Source organism: Lynx rufus, unplaced genomic scaffold, assembly GCF_022079265.1.
Source record: "Lynx rufus isolate CCGP_SWC_20201006 ecotype Redwood Valley unplaced genomic scaffold, mLynRuf1.p SCAF_7, whole genome shotgun sequence".
In the NCBI taxonomy this organism is placed as follows: Eukaryota; Metazoa; Chordata; class Mammalia; order Carnivora; family Felidae; genus Lynx; species Lynx rufus.
The window spans coordinates 31,165,435-31,189,167 of record NW_025814889.1 but is presented as its reverse complement, the minus strand read 5'-3'; the positions used below and the strand labels follow the sequence as shown (position 1 = coordinate 31,189,167).

The 23,733-nt window shown below is 36.7% G+C and overlaps 1 protein-coding gene across 1 annotated transcript in view; it reads left to right on the top strand.

Moving 5' to 3' along the window:
- The window catches only part of PARD3 (par-3 family cell polarity regulator), a 550,937-nt gene that overhangs the window by 211,281 nt on the left and 315,923 nt on the right, over nt 1-23,733 (top strand). Inside the window, exon 5 of the mRNA XM_047066308.1 lies at nt 636-767. Coding sequence (XP_046922264.1) covers nt 636-767 — 132 coding nt within the window. The remainder of the gene's footprint in view (nt 1-635; nt 768-23,733) is intronic.

Genomic DNA, 23,733 nt, shown 5'->3' with positions numbered 1-23,733 from the left:
GTTAGGGTAAACTATTATGTATCTATTATGTACCATGTATTGAGATAAATTTTTTTCTTTATATTTAAATTAATGCTTACAACTAGCTTGTGAAGTAGGTAACAGAACAGTCCAGAGAATCTTAAGTCTTATGCCCAAAGTCACACAACTACAAGGATCTAAATAAGGAGCAAATTCATTAGTCTTTCTTATTTTAAACATTTTTGGTGAATTATAGATGGTATCTCCCAATATTATTGTAAGATTAGAAAGAAGACAAAAGGAAAATTCCATGATTGAGAGATCATAAGAATCTTGGAGAGAAATACTTTTCATTTTCTGGTGCATGTAATTGGTTGGCCTGGGGAGATTGATTTGGGAGGGAGTACAAGGTCTATTGTTTCGTTTATTGTGTGCATATGTGTGTGGCTTCCTTCCCTGCTATAGTCATTAGACTCCCTCATCCTAGACATATGACTATATTCATGAGGTCTAATCTGAGTGAAATGTCCTCAGTCAACTATTTTGTATAGACTCAGAAAAAATATTTTAAACATGCAGAATCAGTTTTCTGCTACTTTTGAAAAACCCAAGTACATCATTAATTTGCAAGGTCTGGTTTTTTACAAGACACCTTTTTGTTTCTTTTTGAATAGAAAGATGAAAACTACAGAAGCCTTCCACGGGATACTAGTAACTGGTCGCACCAATTTCAGAGAGACAATGCTCGGTCATCTCTGAGTGCCAGTCACCCAATGGTGGACAAGTGGCTGGAGAAGCAAGAACAGGTAACATAAATTAATCCTTCTATGTGTGTCATAGACCTAACTTCCTGGCCCATACTCCAAAAGATGTTTCCCTGCATCACAATGATGATTAAAGGTAAATTATTCTAATAAACTTTAGTTAAATTCCAGGCTGTATGTCAGAGTTTGTGTAACATAATTGTAGACTTTCTGTGGTGGTCCCCAGTCAAAGATTTCTCATAAGTGGTTACAAATATTTGCCATAGATTCTGGAGTATCCTGATTTCAGAGTTTGTTATGTTGTTGAGACACAGACATTTGGCAGTGAACAGTACAGTTTATGAGTTGACTTTCAAGACCACTTATAGGTTCTTCTGTTTATTTGATAGGCAATAAGTCAAAGGACCTGAGGAGGCAAATTAAAGTGTTCTGTTTTACCTGACTTCACTTTAGAAGAGAAATATGCTATAGTGGCATTTCAGAATTTAGATTGTTTTGTAAGGTTCAGGGACTTGACCCTTTCATAAATATCAATAAACTATTTTAGGTTTGTAAGGTTTTAGAGTTGCTCAGTTTACTCCACAGTATAGCCATCTATAGTTCCTGAAATCAGAATTGTTTATCACTCAATATAATAACTGGTTCCTATCCTGGCAATAAACAATCACTGTTAAGACACTTCATATGAAGACTGAGAATTTATCCGGTAAGTTTTGAAGTATAAAACATAAATTTTATAGTGTTGTTGTATAAAGTCTTAATTCTTTATTGTTAGTCATAGTGTTTTCTTGGAAATCCTAGTGTTTTCCTTGTAGTTTTAATAATTTTTTATGTTAAGAACACACTAACTGTGGTGCTTGGGTGTCTCAGTTGGTTAAGCATTCGACTCTTGATCAGCTCAGGTCTTGGTCTCAGGGTCACGAATTCAAGCCCCACATTGGGCTCCGTGCTAGGTGTGGAAGCTACTTGAAAAATAACAACAACAAAACAAAAACATACTTATTTCGTTACTTTGTCACTTATTTTCTCTAAAAAGTTCATATAGATGGAAGACTAGGTGAGTGCTCAGAGAATGTTTTGTTTCAATAATTTCTAAAATTGTTAATAATTCTGTTGCCTAGATACTGGAATAGCTGTTTTTCAATTTAGATTAATGATGACATTGGAAAGAAATCTGAAATGTTTTACTTAATTTATCTTAGTGTATGTTTTAAGCCTCCTAAAATAATTTTGTGTGTGGGGGGGTGTGTTTGAATATGAAATAGTACAAAAGTCCAGTTTGCCTTTGAAACAATGGATGGTATCGCAAACGTGCTGATTTTTATCATACCGTAAATGTTAGAATATAAGCATTGTGTGATGGAAATAATTTTAAATAATTAAAAAACCACGGAAGCTCCACTTAGGAAAAACATTCTTTTCTTAAACAGATTTTAAACTCATTGTTGTCATTATTACATTTTCTCTTTGAAGTAAATATTTTAAAGAATTAGATAGTTTAGCCTGGGCCTGGAGTCAGACTCGCTGGTTACCAGCTATTTACCATAAATGACCTGGTATACTCATTTATTGAATGGGTATAATCCTAGAACCTGCTATATCCACTGATGTTATACCTGCCAAGGGGTTAGGATCATATCTGCTTAGTAGCCATAAACACTGGGTGTTAATACACTTGTTAGAGAAAAAAATTGGCTGCCAAGAACAGAAAGTCTCGATTGTATGAGAAGAAGATACTCATTTTTCATTTAATAAGAAATCTGGAGGAAAGGCCAGTTGGGGATTCAGGGGAACCTCATTGGGGATCCAGACTCTCCATTTTCTGGGAGCACTACACAGTGCCTCCTTGGCTGTGTGCTCCAGTCTGTCCTTTCCTGTAGAGCCTCAGCCATCACATGCTTGCACGGAAGAAGAGGAACAGTTCCTTTTTATTCTGCATGGCTCTTTTTGAAAGCAAATACACCTTTCCCACAAGCCCCTCCCCCCACCCAAACAGATATCTTTCATGTTTTGTTGTTTAGCCTTGTATGAATTGCTTGTCTATTTCTAAATTGAAGGGAGTTGTTGGTTTAGACTAGGTGAGCTTGATCTGGAGCTGGGGGTGTGGGTATGGTGGTTTGTCTTCCTGAAACGCAGTTGCTGATCACTGAATATAGTCAGGGTCCCATTAAAGCAAGAAAGGACATATAGTTAGCTAAATGTGCTAAATATGACTATTTTTATTACAGGATTAGGAGAAAAAAATGGCAGTCCAGAGTTTCTAAAGTATGATATATTTAATTATATTCTAATAATGTAACTTTTACCATTGTGGTTGTAGACCTGTTTTTAAGGAAGTAGTATAGCTTTTCTTTGTAATTTTGGTATAAAATAGTTTCTTTTTACGCAAAATAGTTGCATTGAGAAGCCACAGAGTTTTTTTCTCAAAAGACCAAGGCTTGATTTTCTTCTGTTGAAGTTATTTGAAGCAGTTTTTCCACAATAAGCAGGTTTTTTAAAAATTGAGTGCTTCCTTAGTCTATGTAGTTTAATGTAAATGATATTAGCTAATTGATGCCTGAGCCTGAAAACATCATCTTCCTTGGCTTACATTTAAAAAATGATGATCCATTGGCCATTTCACATCAGCAGGAAAATTAATTAGACTGAAATTTATTTTAACTGGATAAGAACAGCAAAGACAACACAAAATACATATTAAAAGTTTTCTTAAAAGTAAGTACAATTGTGTGGGCAGGAGAGGACTAACAGGTTATGCTGGACACACTGTAAATCTAGTCCAGATAGTCTCATTTAATTGTGAATTTATTTTTTTAACAGTTCCACATGAGTTGTCTGACTTTAATGGCCTGATGTCTCTTCTGTGGCTTGTTTTCTCCTTAGTTTTTGCCATTAAAAATATAATAACAGACAAGCATTACGCAGATAAAAGAATGTTTTATATGGTAAAACACACAAATCAACCCCCTGCCTTTACCGTTTGGGATCACCGGGGTGGAAATATCTACCATGAATTATGCCATCTGGACTGAGAGGTGAACAGAGTTCTAGATTTTATATGCCTTCAGTGGTTTTGTTTTTTGCTCTATTTCCTCCTAGATTGCTCATCTCTCATTATCTCTGCTTTTTGAAGGCAATTATGACCACGTCCGTTTTGCCAGTGGGAATAAACTGTAGACATGAAAAGCACAAGGGAGTGTTTTAAAATGCTGAGCTAGTAGGCACCTCTGGAAGCTGTGTCTTTCTTTTTGTGAGATTGATCCTATATAAAGGGATATTGAATCTTTCACTCTCTTAGAATATTGGTAAGTTACACTCATATAATCAAAGGTAGGGTGTGCATCTTATTAGAACTCTGCACCAGGAAGCACCTGGAGTCAAGCTTAGCATGATTTCCAGAAACAGAAGTCCTGCTTTTCAGTTACTAATTGAGAATAGCCTGTACTTGAATCAGGTTCCTCTCAGAAGGTGTATCTCAGACTGTGTATCTTTCAAAGAGCATCATTTTCTTATAGAATCTTGGGACTTACTTTTTCTGAAATCTCAGAAGAGGCACAAAGGATTTCAACACTAAACGGGTTGTTGTTGTATTGCCTTGAAAAAAGTTTTCATGCTTCTGAAATTTTGACTCTGAGACCCAAGGAACAACAACAAAAAAATCAACAAAAGCCTTAGTTTTGATGTTTGGCTATGCTTGAAGAATCTGAATTCCTTTTAATCATTACCATTTCCTTGACTCTTTGTAACTATATTTTAATATTGGCAGATAATAGATCATAAGCTGACTTTGTTCTTCTATCCCTACAGTTTATTGCAACTAATAAATTCCACAAAAGAGGAGGCAGGAACTTTACAATACGTTATTGGAAGAATTTAAGGCCTGAAAGTAGAGGGACCTAAGGGAAATTTAACCTAATTGGGAGCCTGCCATTTTCACTACCCTGACTTGGTGAACAGGCCTGAAGCCAATTAACAGAAATAGCAAGGAGGTGCAAGGCACATTCCAGCTGCCACTTAAGCTCTGTTGTAAGGGAATGGCTGCCCTGACCTTTAGAGAAAAGTCCGTGTTTTAGGGTTTTTTCCATCAAGCAAAAACTTTGTCTAATTGGCATATTATACCAGAGGAGGCAAACTGTGAGGAAAACTACCTTAAATGCTTGGTGATGACATAGTTCACGTGTGACAATGACTGTGCTCCACCTTCTCCTTTGTACCCTGGTCTCCCTGTCCCCATCCTTCCGTGTTGTCTCAGAATCTCAAAGCCATCAGTTTAAGGAAAACTGACAGTGCCTTTTCTTCTCATATTATGCACTTTTGTCACCATCTACAGCCATGATGCTTTCATTTCAGATTTTTTCATGAGGAACAGAACATCCCTGACTTTTGATATTTAGTCCTTCTGACACGAAGGTGACTCATGTAGGGATGGTGTCTGTTTTTACATTGGTCTGAGTTGAGTCCTAGATATGAGAAATAGAAAATATCTGAATGTTAAATAGAAAACATATTTTTTCCTATTTTTAAATTTTATTTATTTTTTTAATTGAGTAAGTTTGGTATCCAATGTAGGGCATGAACTCATGACCCTGAGGTCAAGAGTCACATGTTCTACTGAGCCAGCCTGGCACTTCTAAATAGAAAACATATTTAAATAAAATAATGCTTGAGAAGAAATTCCTTTTGTCTTATTTTTAAAAAAGAATAGTTCAGCATTGCTTATTCTGATACTTTTTAAACTTTTGAAAAAATTTGCTCTTTGTAACTATTCACATGATACAGAATGAATACATTCGCAAGTCATGGAAAAGGTAAGTTTCTAGGAATGTGTTTCATTTTTCCTTTTTATTATAATTTATGATTAAGCCCAAATTTTTGAAGATCTAGGGCAATAATAATTTTTTTTTTATATATATGAAATTTATTGACATTGGTTTCCATACAACACCCAGTGCTCATCCCAAAAGGTGACTAGGGCAATAATAAATTTTAAAAGTTCGAACCTATTTTGCATGTGAGTGGACATACAGTAATGAAGAAACATTTTAAGCTTATCCAGATTTTACACAAGAGTGGGTGGTTTAAAAAAAATGAGTAAGCTTGTCAATAAGTAATTGTGGTACTAGGTGTTGTTTATGTTACCTTGGAGTGATAAGATGATGGGTGTCTGGGATGATCAGGTTGTGGGTCCTGCTTCCATACCTTTCATCGAAGTTGGTTTTTCCTCTGATCTGCCTGCATAAGGGAAGATCCTTTTCCAAGTGCTTAATAGCCTTTTCTAAATGGAAACAAACAAACAAACAAACTCATTTCACTGACACTTTAGAACCATCCAGATGACACAAGTAGTCAGTTTCCAAATGTGAAATGATCATCCTTTTTTTTTTTTTTTTTTTTACAAAATTAGGAGATGGCTTCCTTTGAAATCTGATTACAACAGCTGCAAACCAGTCAGTGAACTGGCCACGGGGTCATCTTGTTAAAACATGGAAGAGCTCTAGAAATTCTAATGGGGGCATGTGCAGGGTCTCCTGGCATCTGCCTCCTCATGGGACCTAAGGTTAGGTTCTGGTGCTGCCTAGAACCCAGGTCCTGGAGTGTGTGTGTGTGTGTGTGTGTGTGTGTGTGTGTGTGTGTGTGTGTTTATTTAATTCTTTAGCCCATAAACACTGAGAAACCAAGTGACTGCTAGGGTTATCTGGATAAAGACAGTCAAAGCCCTCTGCCTCCAGATTCTAAAATTCTATAGTTCTCTATTAAAAGGAAGGGAATTTATTTATATTATTTCCTAATTGACAAACTTCTGCAGAACTTGGGCAGAAGCAAACATAATTGTGTTTACCTCAACAACAGCAAATGTAGAAACTAAAAACATCAAGATTGCTTTAAAATTAAATTTAAGTTTCATTATAAAATGCCAGAGATTTTCCTTATAGCAGAAACCTGTCATATTCACAATAATGTTAAAAATAAAACCAAAACAACCTTGGAAAAAAGTTTTCATGTCACCTGTCTATATTAATGCCAAAAGATTTTGTTGTGCTTTAATAATAAGCTGATTATTATAATACATATCTTAAAATTATTTGTGTTTTAAAACATGATGGAAGCATCCTGCATGTATGTGATGTTTTATTTTCCATCAGCCCTTCATAATGTCTAGCTTTATTATCAAAGAACTGTGAATAGGAATTATCAAGTAGAAAAACAGTACTAGAGCACAGGGACCCTGATAGATGTTCTTCTGAGAAGGACACATTAATTTCCTGAGGAGCGTTGTCACCCACAATCAGGACCACTTTGGATGCTCTTTTCTTGTCCAAGTGATAGGTAGCATTTTACCTTTAGATATATTTAGTGGCAAAAAGACACCATGAGCTTACAGAGCATGTGTTCAGGACAGGAAACCTGCCCCTCCCGTGAGTGGGTCCTCTTGTCTGACCCATAACTCACCAGTGGTGTGGCCTTAGGTTGTATGATCTCAGCAAACTTCATTTTCAATGTGTGCAAAATGGAGAAAATGATACCCATTTGGCAGATAACTGGCTCTGTGTATGAAGACTAAGTGACATGGAATATGTAAAATGGAGATCCAGTTTCTGGTGTATTGTAGGCACTTGTTAGATGTTACTTTCCCCCCATCTTCATTTTAGGTAAGAATAGACTTACTGGTTACACCTCAATAATTCTCTCTAGTATGGAGTGACCGTTTTTTCCTTGCATTTTCTCCTTGCATATTGGAAGTGCCCTTTGGTATGGTGGGCTGGTTCATTTTCGTCCCTCGTGTATTTCTAATGCTCCCATCAGCCTTTTAGAACTGGATTCTTGCTTCTATGGCATCTTATCAGAATTAAAATAAAATTTAATCTTTTAAAATCATCTCTGGTTCTTTTCTGAAGAACATAATCTGACACAAAAATGACATTAGCGCTAATCTCTGTGTCTGTGTCCATTTTTTATATTCCCTTTTGCTTTTGGCAAGCACGTGTGGTTTAAATACAATTAAATCTAAGAATACCATTTAAGAATGCTAAGTGTCTTACAAGGGCTTCTGCTTGGCCACTTGCTAAGCATCTCCGTCCCTCTGTCGTGTGAATGGAGTCAGGAAGGCACTGTTTGACTCACTGGCTTTTGGAATGTGTTGTGCAGTTTAGAGGGTCCTCATCAATTCGCCTGTCCCTTTATGTCTGGCCCTATTTATTGCTTGTTTGGCCTATGGAGCTAAAAGCCTGCAAGCAGCAGGGAAGTGAGACAGAAATTCTACCCAGTGAAACATCTTTGGTGGTAGGTGGATTAACCTTCATGGGGAATCTGCTGGTAGCTGATGATTTTCTTGCCTGTGAATACAGCTGCCAGGACCAGATGTTTAGAGCATGCACTCTGGATAAAGATACATTTTCATTTTTAGCTATGACACTCAGGTGCCTTTTCATATTTTCATCGCAGGTGGTCCGAAAGAATTTTGTTGTGAGCTATGCGATTCAGTATGACGATGGAAAGAATGCATGCTTTATACTCTGATGCGCTTTATTCCCACAAATCTGTATGTCATTTGCTTTTGAAAATTTGGTCTTTATTTCTGTGTTCAGTGAACAGTGGAACTGCTATTCTTTCAAAAATACTGGTTAAGAAATTACGTTAACATTTTCAGTTTACAGTATGTTGTTTTCACTACCTGTTTCCTAAAGCCTGCCTATACAAATGGCATCACTCATAAGCCGTGTTTAATTTTGGACTGTTATGATCTAGGTAGGGATTTTTTTTTCTTTAATCAGTCCTTCAGAATGGTTCTGAAATCGTCCTGAAAAATTGCTATTTTAAGTGCTAAACCATTTTGCCCAATGGTTTTATGTTCTTAGTCCCCTCACTGAGGTCTGGTAATATGTGCCCCATAGTATTTTCATTGGGTCTGTGTATCTGTGATCCATTTTTTCCTCTGCTTTGTGGCTGAAAGAAGACTTGTGAGTTTTCTTTAATATCCAACAAATTCTAAGGAAATTAAAGCACTGAAAAGAAACACGTTTTCACAACATACCCCTGATTGTATGGGAGGGGAGTTTAGGGTGGCCTTTTGGGTTTCATCACAGTAAAAACATACAGCTTTTGAAATATTTTTATTTTTGATAAATCAAACTTCATAAGATTGGAAAACTGAGGAATTTTTCTTTTTGTACAAATACCATAGTTCTAGATTGTAAGATAAAATTGCAAAGTCAATATCAATTGGAATCAAGTTAAACCCTTTGCAGAAGCATAATGTCTCTTCCTACCTTTGGTCATCTCTTTAATTCTCTGAAGTAATTCATTAACCGGCCCTCCTATGATTTAGCGTCACATGCCCCTGGGAAAATAGAAGCAATATTACTCACATCCCCACTACCTTTTACAAATCTCCCTCCTCGTGCCTGGGAGGAGGTTCCCAGGCCTCTCAAAGGCTGCCTGTTTTCACCTGTCCTCTGTCTGTTGTCTCTTTTCAGTCTTAGGACTTTGCTATTTTATTCAACTCCTCTTTATGCAGTCATGACTGTGCTTCATCTTTCCCATTAGCAAATATATGCTCAGTTCACACACCTCTTCCCCACAGGCCTCTGGCTTGCTGGCCCTCCCAATTCACAGATTTGGTTCCTTCTCATCTTTCATGTGTCAGGTCACCCTAGTCCCCATCTTTGAAAGAGAGTGACATGCCTGCTGCCTTCATTATTGTTTTCTCTCTCACTATTCTTTAGAATGTTTATGACTGTTTCCATGCACCAAAATGCCACAGGCATTGTCTTGTTTACTTTTGTTTGGAGCTCTTAGTAAGCCTTGATGCACATTTGGGTGAATAAGTGTTGCAATAAATTGCAAATAAAAAGTTTATAATGGCCTCACCTTTTCTGATACCCTGTATTATGGATAGATTCGTTGTTAGGTGGTCTAGGTTTTATAATGTCATTTGATACAGTATTGTGATTTTCATTAATTATGAGCTAAAAATTGCAGATTATAAGTAAATTGAAGAAAACCTGCTAAATATTAAGACATATACATATGTAAACCTTATAAGAACAGTCAGACTTTTGAGTCGTTGTTTGATTCCATCATTGCTTGTCACTTAGCATCGACACATGGCAAAAAGACTAGAAAATTCTTTCAGACGGAAGGACTAAGAAATGGGGGGGGGAAAATTCGAAGCTCAGTCAAGCAATGTTCCTACTTCAGAGAACTTGATAATATGATGGAGAGCACAGCCTTCCTTATCCCCAATTTATTTAATCACTTCTGATCTTTCTCTGAGAATGTCTTGTAATTGAACATGGATTTAAGTGGTAAAAGGTGAGCACTATCAGGCTGTTACCAACAGGCTGTCTGTGTCTTAATGATTTCTGCTGAATTAGATTTGAGTACTGCAGCCCTGGGTAGACACCTGAGTGTCTTAAGGCTCTCTAGACGAGGTGGTGGTAGTAGAGGGTAAGAGCCACCGTGACTTCAGTGAGCCTTAGTGAGACACAGGAAAGAAAAGGCCTCCCAGAATGCTGTTATGGGCCTGACATAGCCGTCAATTCTATTAGTTCCAAAAATATAGAATTATCAGAAAATATTAAATTACTCTTTGTGTTCATAACTGAAGTGACAAATTTTCCACTTAATTAGGAAAACAATATTTGAACAAACCATTTGATTATATTTAATAGTTTATAAGCAGTTGAGTTGAAAGTAATAAGTTAATATTCTCTTCTGAATGTGTTTATTTCATTTGTTTGAGAGCTGGTTTTTTTTTGCTCTTTAAAATTTTTTTTTTAGAGAGTTCGAGGTTTTTCATTTTCATTAGAATGAATGTGAGTTATACCATTATTCTAGGACCCCTAGCTGGCAAAATTTTATTTTCTTTTAGAGATAAATTTACTTATTCTAGGAAAAATGGAGTTTTTTCTCACATGTGTATAAAGTATGGATATGATCAATTCTGATCTACCATTAGCCTCTTGTACCTAGTCTGTAGCTTTTTGATATTATTTTTCTCATTCACTTCTCATACTAAAACTTCTCTTTTAATGAACATTGGATAGAATTAGATATTTGAAATGAAATTGAATTTTAGAAATTAGTTTCAAAGACAGAAGAAATATCCTTTGTTTCTGATGGAATTACACAAAAAGTTTTTTAGTTAAAGGACTTGATCCTGATAGGAAGACAACCCTACACAGGCTTGTAGAGAATTTAATTGGTTTTAAGTTGATGGTGATAGCTGTCCTTGCTCATTCCTATCCTCAGGGCTCATTAGACATCTAAATGAGATGAGCATTTAGAATTAGAGGGTCTTCCCTCTTACTTTGGAAGACAGTGTAACTCAATGGACTGTATGGGGATGAATTTGGTAACATGATTTTTTTTTTCCTTTTTCCTTTTTAGAAAATGTTATTTATTTGATTTTTGCAAAAGTCATATATTCATAGTTCTAGATTCAGACGTTTCCTGGGGATACACAAAATAGTGCTTTCCAGTCCCTAGTGCTCCTCTGCGGTGTAACCACTGTTACTAGTTTCTCGTGGATCCTTTCAAGTAGTACCATTCTTTTGTAAGAAAATGTGAAAATTTATTCTCCTTTCACATATTTATATAAACACTACCACATTCTGTGCTTTAGTTTTTTTAAGTTTATTTATTTTGAGAGAGACAGAGACAGCATAAGTTGGGGAGGGGCAGAGAGAGAGAGGGAGAGAGAGAACCCCAAGCAGGCTTTGTGCTGTCGGCACAGAGCCAGATGCAGGACTCAAACCTATAAAGCCATGAGATCGTGACCTGATTTGAAACCAAGAGTCATATGCTTAGCCTACTGAGCTACCCAGGTGCTCTGTGCTTTGATCTTTTTTGCTTAATATGGGTTGGCAGTCTTTCCATACTAGAACATTAAAAGTGTCTATATTTGAAACAGTTTAATAATCTTCCTTTGTATAGATGGGCCATTGCTGATGAGCATGTAGATTGTTTACTGTCTTTGCTGTTACAAACAATACTGTAGTGGAAAATCTTTGTATATAAGCCATTTTGCATTGAGTATCACTTGGATAGATGCCAAAGATGAAATAGCACATTTGTGCATTTATACAAGAGTATATGCGTTTGTAATTTTGATGGCTATTTCCAAACTGACCTCAGTAGATGTTGGGCCAAGTTACACTCCCACCAGTAATGAATGACCAAGAGATCCCTGTTCATTCTGTCACTTCACATTGCAACATGATGTTCTGTGATATCTCTTAAAGTGACTAGACATGCTTTTAAATAGTTCCCTTAACACATTCTCTAAAGCAGAAGGCTGTTGACACGGTTGGCCAGCATAGAGCTGGAAAAGGGCTTCCTCTCCTGTCAGGGAGCCAGTCCATTCAATTCTCTCTCTTCTCCAATGAAAAGGAAAAGTTTGGGAGTGGATGGAATTCTGGTTGCTCTTTTAGAGAATTGAGTCCACACATTTACAATTTGCTCAGAAGTAAATGAACCAGCAGTGTCTCAGCTGCTCTCTTCTTTCTGGTCAATGTTTACTTCCTTACTTAACTTTAATTTCTATAACTTTTTTCTCCCCCTAACATTCCCCCTCCCCCAGTTTTTTGGGGGTTGAGTGAGTACTCTCAGACTTTGGATATAGGGAAATGTTCAAAACCTACAAAAATACATTTTAAGCGATACATGTTTATTAAAATTATTTATCATTGTTGTATATGTATTTGTAATTACATTGTTGTATATGTATTTGTAATTACATTGTTGTATATGTATTTGTAATATGTTGAGTATACCATATTAATAAATTTGCTGCAATAATCTTATAGGAAAATTAATAACTAAATTTTAAAATGTTTTTCTTCAGTTCTCTCAGAAGCTTCTAAATAACATTTTTGTTAATGTTAAATCATAAGATTCACATAAATTAGATTTTCTGAAGGATTTTGTCACTGTTGAAATAACTTGTACATTCTTTTCATATCTTATTTTTTTAAATGAAGTTTTTTAAAATATTTATTTTGAGAGAGAGAGAGAGAGAGAGAGAGTGAGCGAGCACAAGTGCTCATGAGCACAGGGAAGGGACAGAGACAGAGGGAGAGAGAATCCCAAGCAGCCTCCATGCTGTCAGCCTAGAGCCTGATGTGGGGCTTCATCTCACAAACTGTGAGATCATGACCTGAGCCAAAATCAAGAATCAGACACTTAACCAACTGAGCCACCCAGGCGCCCCTCTTTTCATATTTTAGATCTTAGATATTTAATATATACTTTTCTATTATGAATTAGTTTTACCATATACTCTCCCCTCAGTATCTCCCCATGTTTACTTCCTCTCCCCTCTCTTCTCTTATTTAAGAACTACTCTATAATTGTTCTTATTTGTGTAATTTGCTAGAATGCAAATGAGTTCATTGATGGGACAGGAAAGGATAAGTATTTTTTAAATGGGTGGCTCACTAAATGCTTCTTGAAAGGTGCAAGTTTTATGATCGATTCTGAATACTAACTTGTACACACAAATTCTGTAAGATTGGAATCAATAGTGTTTTCTCCCTTACCCCAAGGTGAAGTGCTGTTGTAACTCATTTCTATGTTAACATTTTTTCCATTATGCCTTACACTATGTATATTAAGATAAAACTCTGTTTTAAAAGATTTCAGCTCCTTCCCAAACTTAATATGCTGTGTTGTCCTTGATTGCTGGAATTCACTGAAGGCTCATCTTCTTGAGATAAAAGATTTATTTTGGCAGAATTGGTCTGTGTGAGGGTTTGAGAATTTTGGCCAACAGATATAGTGTGTCATTTATACCCTTTCTCATTACATGAAAGATTATTGACAATTTAAATCCTTATTCTTTTGTCACTTGTTAGGACCAGGCATCCTTTCTCTCTTTCATCGTTCCACCATTTAAGGGCTTAGATGAGGGTTCATGAAGTCCTGGTTGATCAGAGCTATCTCTGGATGTACTGGTTAGTTTACTCTGCAAAGCAACTGGTTTAGATTATTCTTGTTGTTTCCAAATTTCTCCCTGGTATTCAAAAAGTTAAGATAGTAAGGTGTTGACATCTGAAGTTGCAAGTGAAAGTATCAGAGATAGCTATAAATGCAGTGATTTCCATCTTAAATTTTTTATTCATAGCATCAATATGTAGGCTAGAAATGGGTGTACACACACACAGTAAAAATAAATATTATATTAATTACAGATACCATGGTGATATTTGTGAAGCTACATGTAAGTGCGTAGAAAGATGGAATGTATGTCCCTATTCAAAAGGCCTTTTACCGTTCCATGATGCATGGGTTGGGATACTTTATGTCAGTTTTTCTGTATCTCAAACGTAGATAAAGTTCTGATTTATTAAATGCTATAGTTGTCAAAAATTGATATAGAATCTAAGTCTTTCCAAGAAAAATCTTGTGTAAATATGAGCATGTGTTGCCATATGAATGTGCTGATTATTATGTTACCTTGAGCCTATTTTCATTAAAGGGAAAATATAGCCTAGGATCCTGTTGCTTGTATCATTGACCAACCTTGATATTTTGAGTATCATTCCTCACTTTTGCTGTTCCTTGTCACTGGACCTCCTGTCCTGGAGATTCTCTTTCTAAATGTCTCTCAAAAGCCTATTCATTGCACTCCACCCCTTTCTCCTTCCCATGTTCAGGCTGCCATCCTCTCTCTCGTGGGTCCCTGCAACAGCATCAGAGTGATGTGAGATAAAGACCCAGATTAATATCCTTCAGGGCTTTGACCATCCTCAGCATCAGTGAAGGTTGAAGTGGTTAACAGCTAGCTGTTCAAAGTCAAAGTGACCTGGGTTGGAATTTCATAGTATGTGTTAGGCTGAGCAAATTCCTGAGGTTTCTAAGCCTCAGATCAGGTTTCATAACTTTCTAAGACGTATTTCAGGGGATCATGAAGATTAGATGAGACAATTCATGTAAAACTTTGAAAATGGTCCCTAACACATCATAAACACCCAGTAAACGTTAGTTTTGATGCTGGTGTTTTTCTCATGGTTGGCTCTTCCTGACCTTCCTCCCCTGGCCTGCTGAGCTGCTTGCTGTCTCTCTCCTGAACTCGCTCTGGCATCCAGACTCCTCTCTTGAGCATCACATCACAGGCCCCATGAACAAGCTGGCCGACTCTTCCCTTTTCTCGTCCTAAGTCCTGTTCTTCTGCTGTCAGCTTGGGTGGCTCTCAGCTCAGGAGACTTTTCCTGACATCTGCTTCCTGCAACCATCACCTTGTCCACACACACGCCTCTGCCCAAACCGAAGTAAAGTGCGTGTAGTAGTTTCTTACTCCTTTTCCGCTGGAGCACTTCCCGGCTTCCTTTTAATTGTGGTGTTCTTTCCCTTTAATGAGAGGAAGGCCCATATCTCTGTCTCAGGGCTTCCTTTATTTCTCAGGGAAGTGTCACCAAACTTCGGGTGGCATTAGATATCTGTCACAACGTTTACATCTAAGTGTACCATACTTTTATGGAATACATTTGTAATTGTAAGCAGGCTAACTGTCTGTGATTTGTGTATCTAAAAATGTTCTTCTCTTAAAACGTTTTTATAGCAAGCATTTTGATAAAGAATATCTAATTTCGTAGATAGTATATCTTTCCTCACATATTGAATGTTTTACTTTTCAAGAGCCTCTTCCAGATTAAATTGGAGAAAGTTTGAGGGGAGGGCAAAGAATGTTAGATTATATCAGCAGAAATCTAGGCTTTTGGACTTACTCATATCTTAAGTCCCTGGAGGGACTAATTTTCCTGAGAACTTTGTATTTTAATCATAAACAGACCCAATTCACTAATACTTTTATAAACCTTTGGCTGAGACTTTGGCATTAATGTCCTGAACTTTGAGAAAGAGAAACATATTTTTGTAGGTTGGCCAAGAAAAATAGGTCTCCATTCAAATAAAAATAATATGTTTGTTATTTTAAAGAGATTTTTCCATTGAGCTGTGTGTTAAACTTTTTGCTAATTTAGTCGTCTAATGCTGCACATGGATGGCTTAGGCAGGGATTTGATGTATTTTCTATGCCTCAGTATAATGACTATTTGAATTTTAAAAAGTTCTCTTTTGACCAGGAAGTAAGCTGTGTTAGTATATACGTTATTATTTAATTAACTTAATTTTGTTGTGGATTATAAAAATATGAATCCTGTGTCTCATTTTCTTACATATGTTGGAAATGGTAAAATATGCAAGGAATTTTTATTGATGGTGAGAATGTTTTCTTAAGGTACCTGTGCAATTTTTCTCCTGCTGTTAGTGGCTGAACTAGCACTTTGAATCTATTGTATCCCTAGAAGACTTCCCCCTTGGCTTCTCTGACGTTCTGTTTCTAACCTCACTGGTAGTATTTACAGAAAAATGTCTGTCTTTTGCTCTGCCTGAATGCACACAGGTCATTTCTCTAGATGACATTTCATGTGCTCTTTCTTGGTGTGAACATTTAGTGTCTGTTCCTGTCCCTCCAGCCTTATGCTTACCTACAAATGCCAGCTGATTGCTTCTGTCCTGGATGTCTTTGAACTACTGTCCCACTTCTTCCCAAGAAGAGGGGAAGTGGTCTTTAGTCTAAAGCACAATGTGGGTTGAAACTCCTTTCTCTGGAGCTGACTCTCCATCTAGCTGTGCAATACATCACAGCCCCTGTATGCCAGAATGACCTTCACCCTATTTGAAGTTGTAAGTAGTTAATTCCCAAGTATTTCCTAAACCAGAAAATTCTATAATTGTCTATGACCTTCTCATTTCTTTTAATTTTGCCATGAGTCTCCCATGTTTCAAACTTTTTTTTCCTCTTTTCCTTTATGTTTTATCTGTTGCCAGCAATGACATATTCTACCTTTATTCTTGCATATATGCATATCTTTCTACTTTTTTAGCACCTGTTCTCATCCCAAGCGTATTCCTTCTGACCGGACTGATGTAATATTTGTTTCTCTCTACCATCTGTTTCTTCCTTAGTCAATTCTGCGTATTCCTATTTGGATTAGCTTTCAAACCACGACTTATATTGCATCACCCCCAAAGTTTAAAAGCATGAAGAAGCTCCCTACTGCACTCTGATTTAAAATTAAACTCATTAGCTTGGTATTCTATGTACTCTGTAACCCAAAATCTAATTTAACTTTTTTAGGCCTCATCTCCTACCATGATCTCATGCATATCCTGTACTCTATTGGACGGACTACTGCTCCTTCCCTTTCATAAATATTCTATTCCTTTTGATCAGATGTTCCTCAACTTTTTGAGTCAATATTGTGTTATTAATTACTTAATAAATCTCTGATCATGTGTGCACTGGATGCTTGCTGTAAGACATAGCTGTGGTTGGAAATGGAATGGTTGAATCAGAAATATTAGTCAAGTAGACCAAAACTGGATCCTCGTTCATACTTCTTAAGTGGAAAATTGACTAAGCTTCTTAATCTTTAGTTTCTAGGAGTAGCAGAACCTAGATTGAAATGGCCACTTTTTGGAAAGTAATATTGTAAAAGTATCTCTGGAAAAAAGGGAGTGTGATAAAATTTTGAGGTTTTCAGTTAATGGTCTTTCCACAAAATACCAATCCATTTTTATCACATGATTTAGATTTTATTTTCATTACTTTTGAGTGCAAGATAGTCTGGGGCTCCCTCTGTGTGTAGAACCCTATGAGTGAATGGTATTGTATGCCCACAATCAGAAAGCTTAGAATCGATTCACTCCTTGAGAGATTTATTAGCTTGACCTCTCTGAGCTGCCATTTCCTTATGTGGGCAATTAGGGGGTTTACCTCTTTCTTAGTACAGTTGATCAGAAACTTCAATGACCACACCATAGTGGTTAACAGCTTATGCTCTTGACCCAGAAAAAGTTAGATTTCTATTGCCCTTAGCTGTGTGATCTTGGTCATGTCACTTTGATTCCTTCCTGTTTTAATTTTCTTATTTGTAAAAAGGTAGACAAAAGAACCTATCTTGTGGACTTTAGTAAAATAATTTAGCTCAATATTCAGTAAATATTATTTTAATTATATAACGTGCTAATCAAAACTTAATTTAAAGTTTGTTGTTATTCTCTGCCACTCACCCTGTCCTACTGATTGCTATAAATTTTCAATAGTCATGTTCTATCCTTAGGAACTCAACTGGCTTCTTATTTTTAAATATAAGGCCTTGTAGGATAGAATAATAAGTAAGTTACATACAACAGTCTTTTCTATTGTAAAAAATTTTAGATTATGCTTTTTGTATTTGAAACATTTTAAAGTATATAATCAGTATTCTCCTTGTATTTTCCACCTGTATTAGGTGGTTATGCTTTTCATATAATTGTATATGTGGTTAAAGTCTATGATGCAAAAATGTAGCTAAGAGCCAAGATATACATCAGCATATTTTTCTGATTGTAGTAGAACTATAAACACTTCAAATAAGGTGTTTCTCAGTATCTTACGAAGAAGTACTAGCATTATGGCTAAGCTTCTCTTTGTAGGTAAAACAGATTTTTTACTTACTTGTATATATTGTTATTTACTTGTGGCTATGATGTTTCTCATGTAGGTTGATCTTTTATTTAAATTCAAAGAAGTTGAAGTGAATATAACTAGAGGCTCAATTCATGAGTATATTCTAGTTACCTCAATTTATGGATATTTTAGCCAGCACTTATGTTATATAAAAGTTTCATCGCCCAGCTTCTAGGATTTTGCTATTTTTTTTTCTTCTCCTCATTCAAACTAATAGTCTTTTTCAGGTTCTATGCTGTAACTACTTTTGGCTCTTAAATATAAGGGCATTAATTTTTATATTTTATATTTCAAATTTATTTAGAACCTTTACAAATTAAGCTACATTTTTCAAGCATTTTAGTCTGATGCTAGAAACTAAAACTGTATCTTTTTTAGACTATTTTAAAATAAAACTTCCATATGTATCCTTTGATTTCTAAAATTGTTTTTATGTTTTTTTTAATGTTTATTTATTTTTGAGAGAGAGAGAGAGAGAGAGAGAGAGAGAGAGAGAGAGAGAGGAGAGACAGAGTGCAAGCAGGAGAGGGACAGAGAGAGGGAGACACAGCATCTGAAGCAGACTCCAGGCTCTGACCTGTCGGCACAGAGCCCGATTCGGGGCTCGAACTCACCAGCTATGAGATCATGACCTGAGCCGAAGTTGGTCGCCCAACTGACTGAGCCACCCAGGCACCCCTATATCCTTTGACTTCTAAAGAAGTAACTTACTGTACATTCTTTTTCTTAACCATTTTTATCATGGGCTGCCATTTTTTCCTACTGTGGTATGACATTTTGCATTGCTAGCAAATTTTCATTGATTTTTCCATAGTTACTTTTAGTGTGTGTGTGTGTGTGTTTGTGTGTTTACAATGTAGAAAGAAACTAGTCTTTGTTCTTTCTGTCTCCACCCCCCACCTGCCTTTGTGGTTTGAATCACTGAAGCCCCTGGTCCATACTCTTGCTTGGTACTTTTGTCCTATTGGCTGGCTCTGGAGCTTTCTACCTGATGCTTCTATGTGAAGGTATCCTTTTTCCTTCCCAACAGTGAAGGGCAACACCACTTTCATCTTTATTTTGAATAATAAATTTGTGCATTTCTGTCCTTCATTTCCAAACAAAACTTTTAAAAATACAAACAACTTGTAGAATTCTATGTATTTTTAACAATAAAGCAATCATAGGTATTTGTAAGTGGACAAGGAGAGTTGGTGACTTTGGACTCTTTGCATTGTCTCTAATCTTACTAGGCCCATTCATAAAAACAATCCTGCAATCACACTGGCTTAAAACTTTCATAATAACTGAAGTCAGGGGGAGCTGGGAGAGGTTCTTCAATTAGGCTTCCTGTCTTAAAGGTTGGACCAGACATGGAAGTATATCATGCGATGATTGTATTGCCTAAATCCATATTTTTGATAGTTGCTTACCTTGCAGGACCCTGGTCTACCTGTCTTCTCTTTCACTGCTATCTCTGGTTGCCACAGGATATTCTGACTTTCTATCCAGCTGTCCCTTGCTTCCACATGCCAATATGGGATGTTTGTTTCTTCCTTTGTATTCCATACAGCTTCCAACCGCCCCCCCCCCCCCGCCGCCAAACCTCTACATGGCTTGCATCACTGTCATTCTCTTCCCTTTCATGATGTGACTAGTCTCTTAACTAGAAATTAATCACAGCCTCCTCCATTCTTATACTGTGAGTCAGGCACATTTGCAAAGAGGAACATTCATTTGAACAACATGTATATTTACCATTAAGTTTTGGTTCCATAGCCAGTCTGTTCTACATTTGGAAATGTAAAACTAAAACTTCCCTTTTGTTTTTATTTAGTTAAGTATTTCTATAGTATTGATTATAGGCATCCGTGCTCAGTATGGACTAAAATAATCCACTCCTTCTCTCAGATACCTTATACTCCATGACGTCAAAAGAGGACTGCACTCATTGTGCCTGTAATGAAGTAACAGAGGTGGGTGAGAGGCATTATGTGAACACTGCCGTGGATGTGACAGCTTGGCAGGTGTTCAGGGACTCTACCCCAAAACACTGGGACTGCTTTGGATAAACAGTATTCACTTTGGGTCTTGAAGGACTATAGCAGTAACCTGGTAGAACAAGGTTAAGGCAACATTAAAAATAGAGGTGATTTTTGTTGGTGAGTGGTGTGTTGAGGGATTAGTGTTCATGTGAAGACAGTTGGATATTAGAATTTAAGTCCAGGTTGTGTAAGTATCCGAATATGTAATAGGAGAAAACAATATTGGTCATGAAGAAAAGGGGTGGAGTCTGTTACATCACTTCAGAATACATGTTTCTTTAACCACTGAAGTAACTGGTTGGGAAGAGATAGCTGCATTAGGAGGATAAGAAATAATGTCCTCAACCCAGGCTGTTGCAGTAGAGGTAGCCAGAAGAACTCTGATAGAAGCTGGGAGGAGGAACCCGTTGGTCTTGGTAATAGTCAAGATGTGATTTTCTATGATTGAGACATTAAAAGTGGCTCATTACATTTTGGAGAATGGAGGGACATGCACCAGGTTTCTAGGAGGTTGAGGAATTAATGGGAGGTATAAAACATGGAATGGGAAGAGAAATAGGAGGGAGGAGTTTTGTTTTGTTTTGTTTTTAAATGAAAGGAGGGATTGTTGCCTAGTTGCTTGCTGAGGGGAAGAAGACATTGCTCCTTTAATAGGGCTGTTTGCTCAAAATGTAGAGTTAAAGAGAATCAAGATCACCTTGCATTAATAAACCAGATTTCGGGGCGCCTGGGTGGCGCAGTCGGTTAAGCGTCCGACTTCAGCCAGGTCACGATCTCGCGGTCCGGGAGTTCGAGCCCCGCGTCAGGCTCTGGGCTGATGGCTCAGAGCCTGGAGCCTGTTTCCGATTCTGTGTCTCCCTCTCTCTCTGCCCCTCGCCCGTTCATGCTCTTTCTCTGTCCCAAAAATAAATAAAAACATTGAAAAAAAAATTAAAAAAAAAAAAAAAGCCAGATTTCATCATCCTTCATATTTGATTAGTTCCTTCTGGAGTCTTTCAGACCCTTCTGGTTTCTACTGACCTAAATGGTTTTGTGTTACTGGAATATATCTTATTGTCTATTTCTTCTCACAATATGCTATAAATATATTAAATAACATTGGGCTCGATTGTTTTCCCAAGGGATTCTGACTATTAACATCCCTGTTCATACCAAGGAAATTTTTAGATGCTTGTTTGTTAGAAAATATCATATTTTCTATGGGTTGTGATTTTATTTTTCACCTTATACATGCATTGCTCTATATAATGGGATGATGGAATGGTTTATCATCAATTTTTCACTTTTTTCACCTATTCTTTTTCTGCTAACGTGTAATGTATAAAGCATTATATCTTATGCTATATAACATTCGTAGATATAGAAATATGTGAGCTTCAAAATAAAAGAGAATTTAAAGATTAACCTTCAGTCTGTGGTGACCTGCTTTTTGCTGGAATAATATTGCTTAGGGACTTCCTACAAATAAAAAGATAAAAATTGGACCAATTTCATGGTTTCTTTTCAATCTCCCGTGTGGTTATAAATTTGCCAGGTTGTTAATATTTGAAGTATAGTAATAATTCTGTGAATTAAAAAAAAATCCTTGTGATTTTTAAGGTGTCTTGGAAAGCCTCAGTAATTTTTCCATAATTTAACTTCTTGATACTCCAGTTCTCATAAAAACAATTTTAGTAATAAAAATATGGGCTGACTTTTCTTTTCTTCTCTTTTATTTTCTTTTCTGTTCTGTTCTGTTCTATCCGTGTGTGTGTGTGTGTGTGTGTGTGTGTGTGTGTGTGTGTGTTGTATTTAGTTAGGATAATTTTTGAATTTTACTCTGTTGAATTTTTTTTAACGTAGGAGCTTATTTGTTTTATTTTTTATTGAGTCATAATTGACATATAACACTGTACATTTAAGAAGTACAAGGTATTAATATGAAATACTTATTTTTTGCAATATGATTAACATCATAGTGGTAAATAATACCTCTTCTATGTCACATAATCATTTCTTTTTTTTTGGTGGGAACAATTAAGGTCTAATTTCTTAGCAACTTTGAAGTTTATAATATAGTGGTGTTGACTCTGATCACTATGCCACACATTAGAACCCCAGTGCTGAGCTGTTTATATGCACTGTCCTTATATAGAATCTATGAGGTAGAGTTTAGCATTATTGTCCCCATTTTCTAGATGAGAGACAGGAGTCTTAAAAGTCCTATGACTTAGTAAAGGTCACAAAACAAGTATAAAAATCTGCATCCAAATCTAGGTCTCTCTGTCTCAAATCCATACCATTGTTTAGTTTACTAGAACTGCATAGACAAAGATAGAGTCTCCATAGGTTAGGAGATTCCCAGGATTGGGGCATGTGTCCCTGGATATGTTTTGGGAAGTCTGTAAGGTCTGTTTCTTGAATGTACAGATTCTGTTTGGGTCTTTGCTCCGGTCCTCTGCCTAGAATGTTCTTTCCCCAGACACTCCTTCCTTAACTGTCCTTGGAGAGGAGGTTCCTGTGGTCTTTGTCGGATTCCCGTCCTTTCACCGAGCTCTTCCTTCACCTCCATCTACAATTACAACTAACTGCCCCACCTGTGTTTCCCACGTCTCTGTCCCCAGCTCCCCTTAGTTTACTTTGGGTTTTTGTAGCCTTTTCTCACATGCATGTAAGTTACTTACTTATTACATTTATTGTACGTTTTTGGTCCTGCCTATTAAAATTAAGTTCCAGGATGAAACAAATATTGTGTTTTGTTCACTCATGTCCCATATGCCTAGGACAGTGCCTGGCACATCATAGGCATTTAGTCATTGAATAAATAAGTGTATAGATGGATGAGAGTTCCCTGAATTCATAAGGAACATATCTTATTTTATGAAGTTACTCGTAGGAAAAGGGTTCATTGTTTTTTTCAAGTTCTCACTTCATCAGACCACCCACTGTCTACCCCAAGGGGTAGAGATTCATATACTCATAAATTAAGTTTAAAACCTCATGGAAAGGAAAACAGTAATTTGAAAAGATATCTGCACTCCCATGTTCGTTGCAGCATTCTTTACAACTGCCAAGATGTGGAAGCATCCTAAGTGTTCATCACTGGATGAATCGATAAAGAAGATTGTGTGTGTGTGTGTGTGTGTGTGTGTGTGTGTGCGCGCAGACGTGCAGGCATAGGCGTGCGCACACATGCACGTGTGTGGGCGTATACAATGGAATAATATCCAGCCATAAAAAATGAGGAAATCTTTCCATGTGTGAAGACATGGATGGACCTTGAGGGCATTATACTACATGAAACAAGTCCAACAGGGAAAGAAAAATGCTATATGATGATCTCATTTATATGTGGAATCTAAAACCAAAACCAAACAAAAAACCAAACTGCTAGATACAAAGAACAGTGTGTTAGTTGTCAGAGTAAAGGTGGTCAAAAGGTATATATTTCCAGTTATAAAATAAATAAAACATGGGGATGCAATGTACA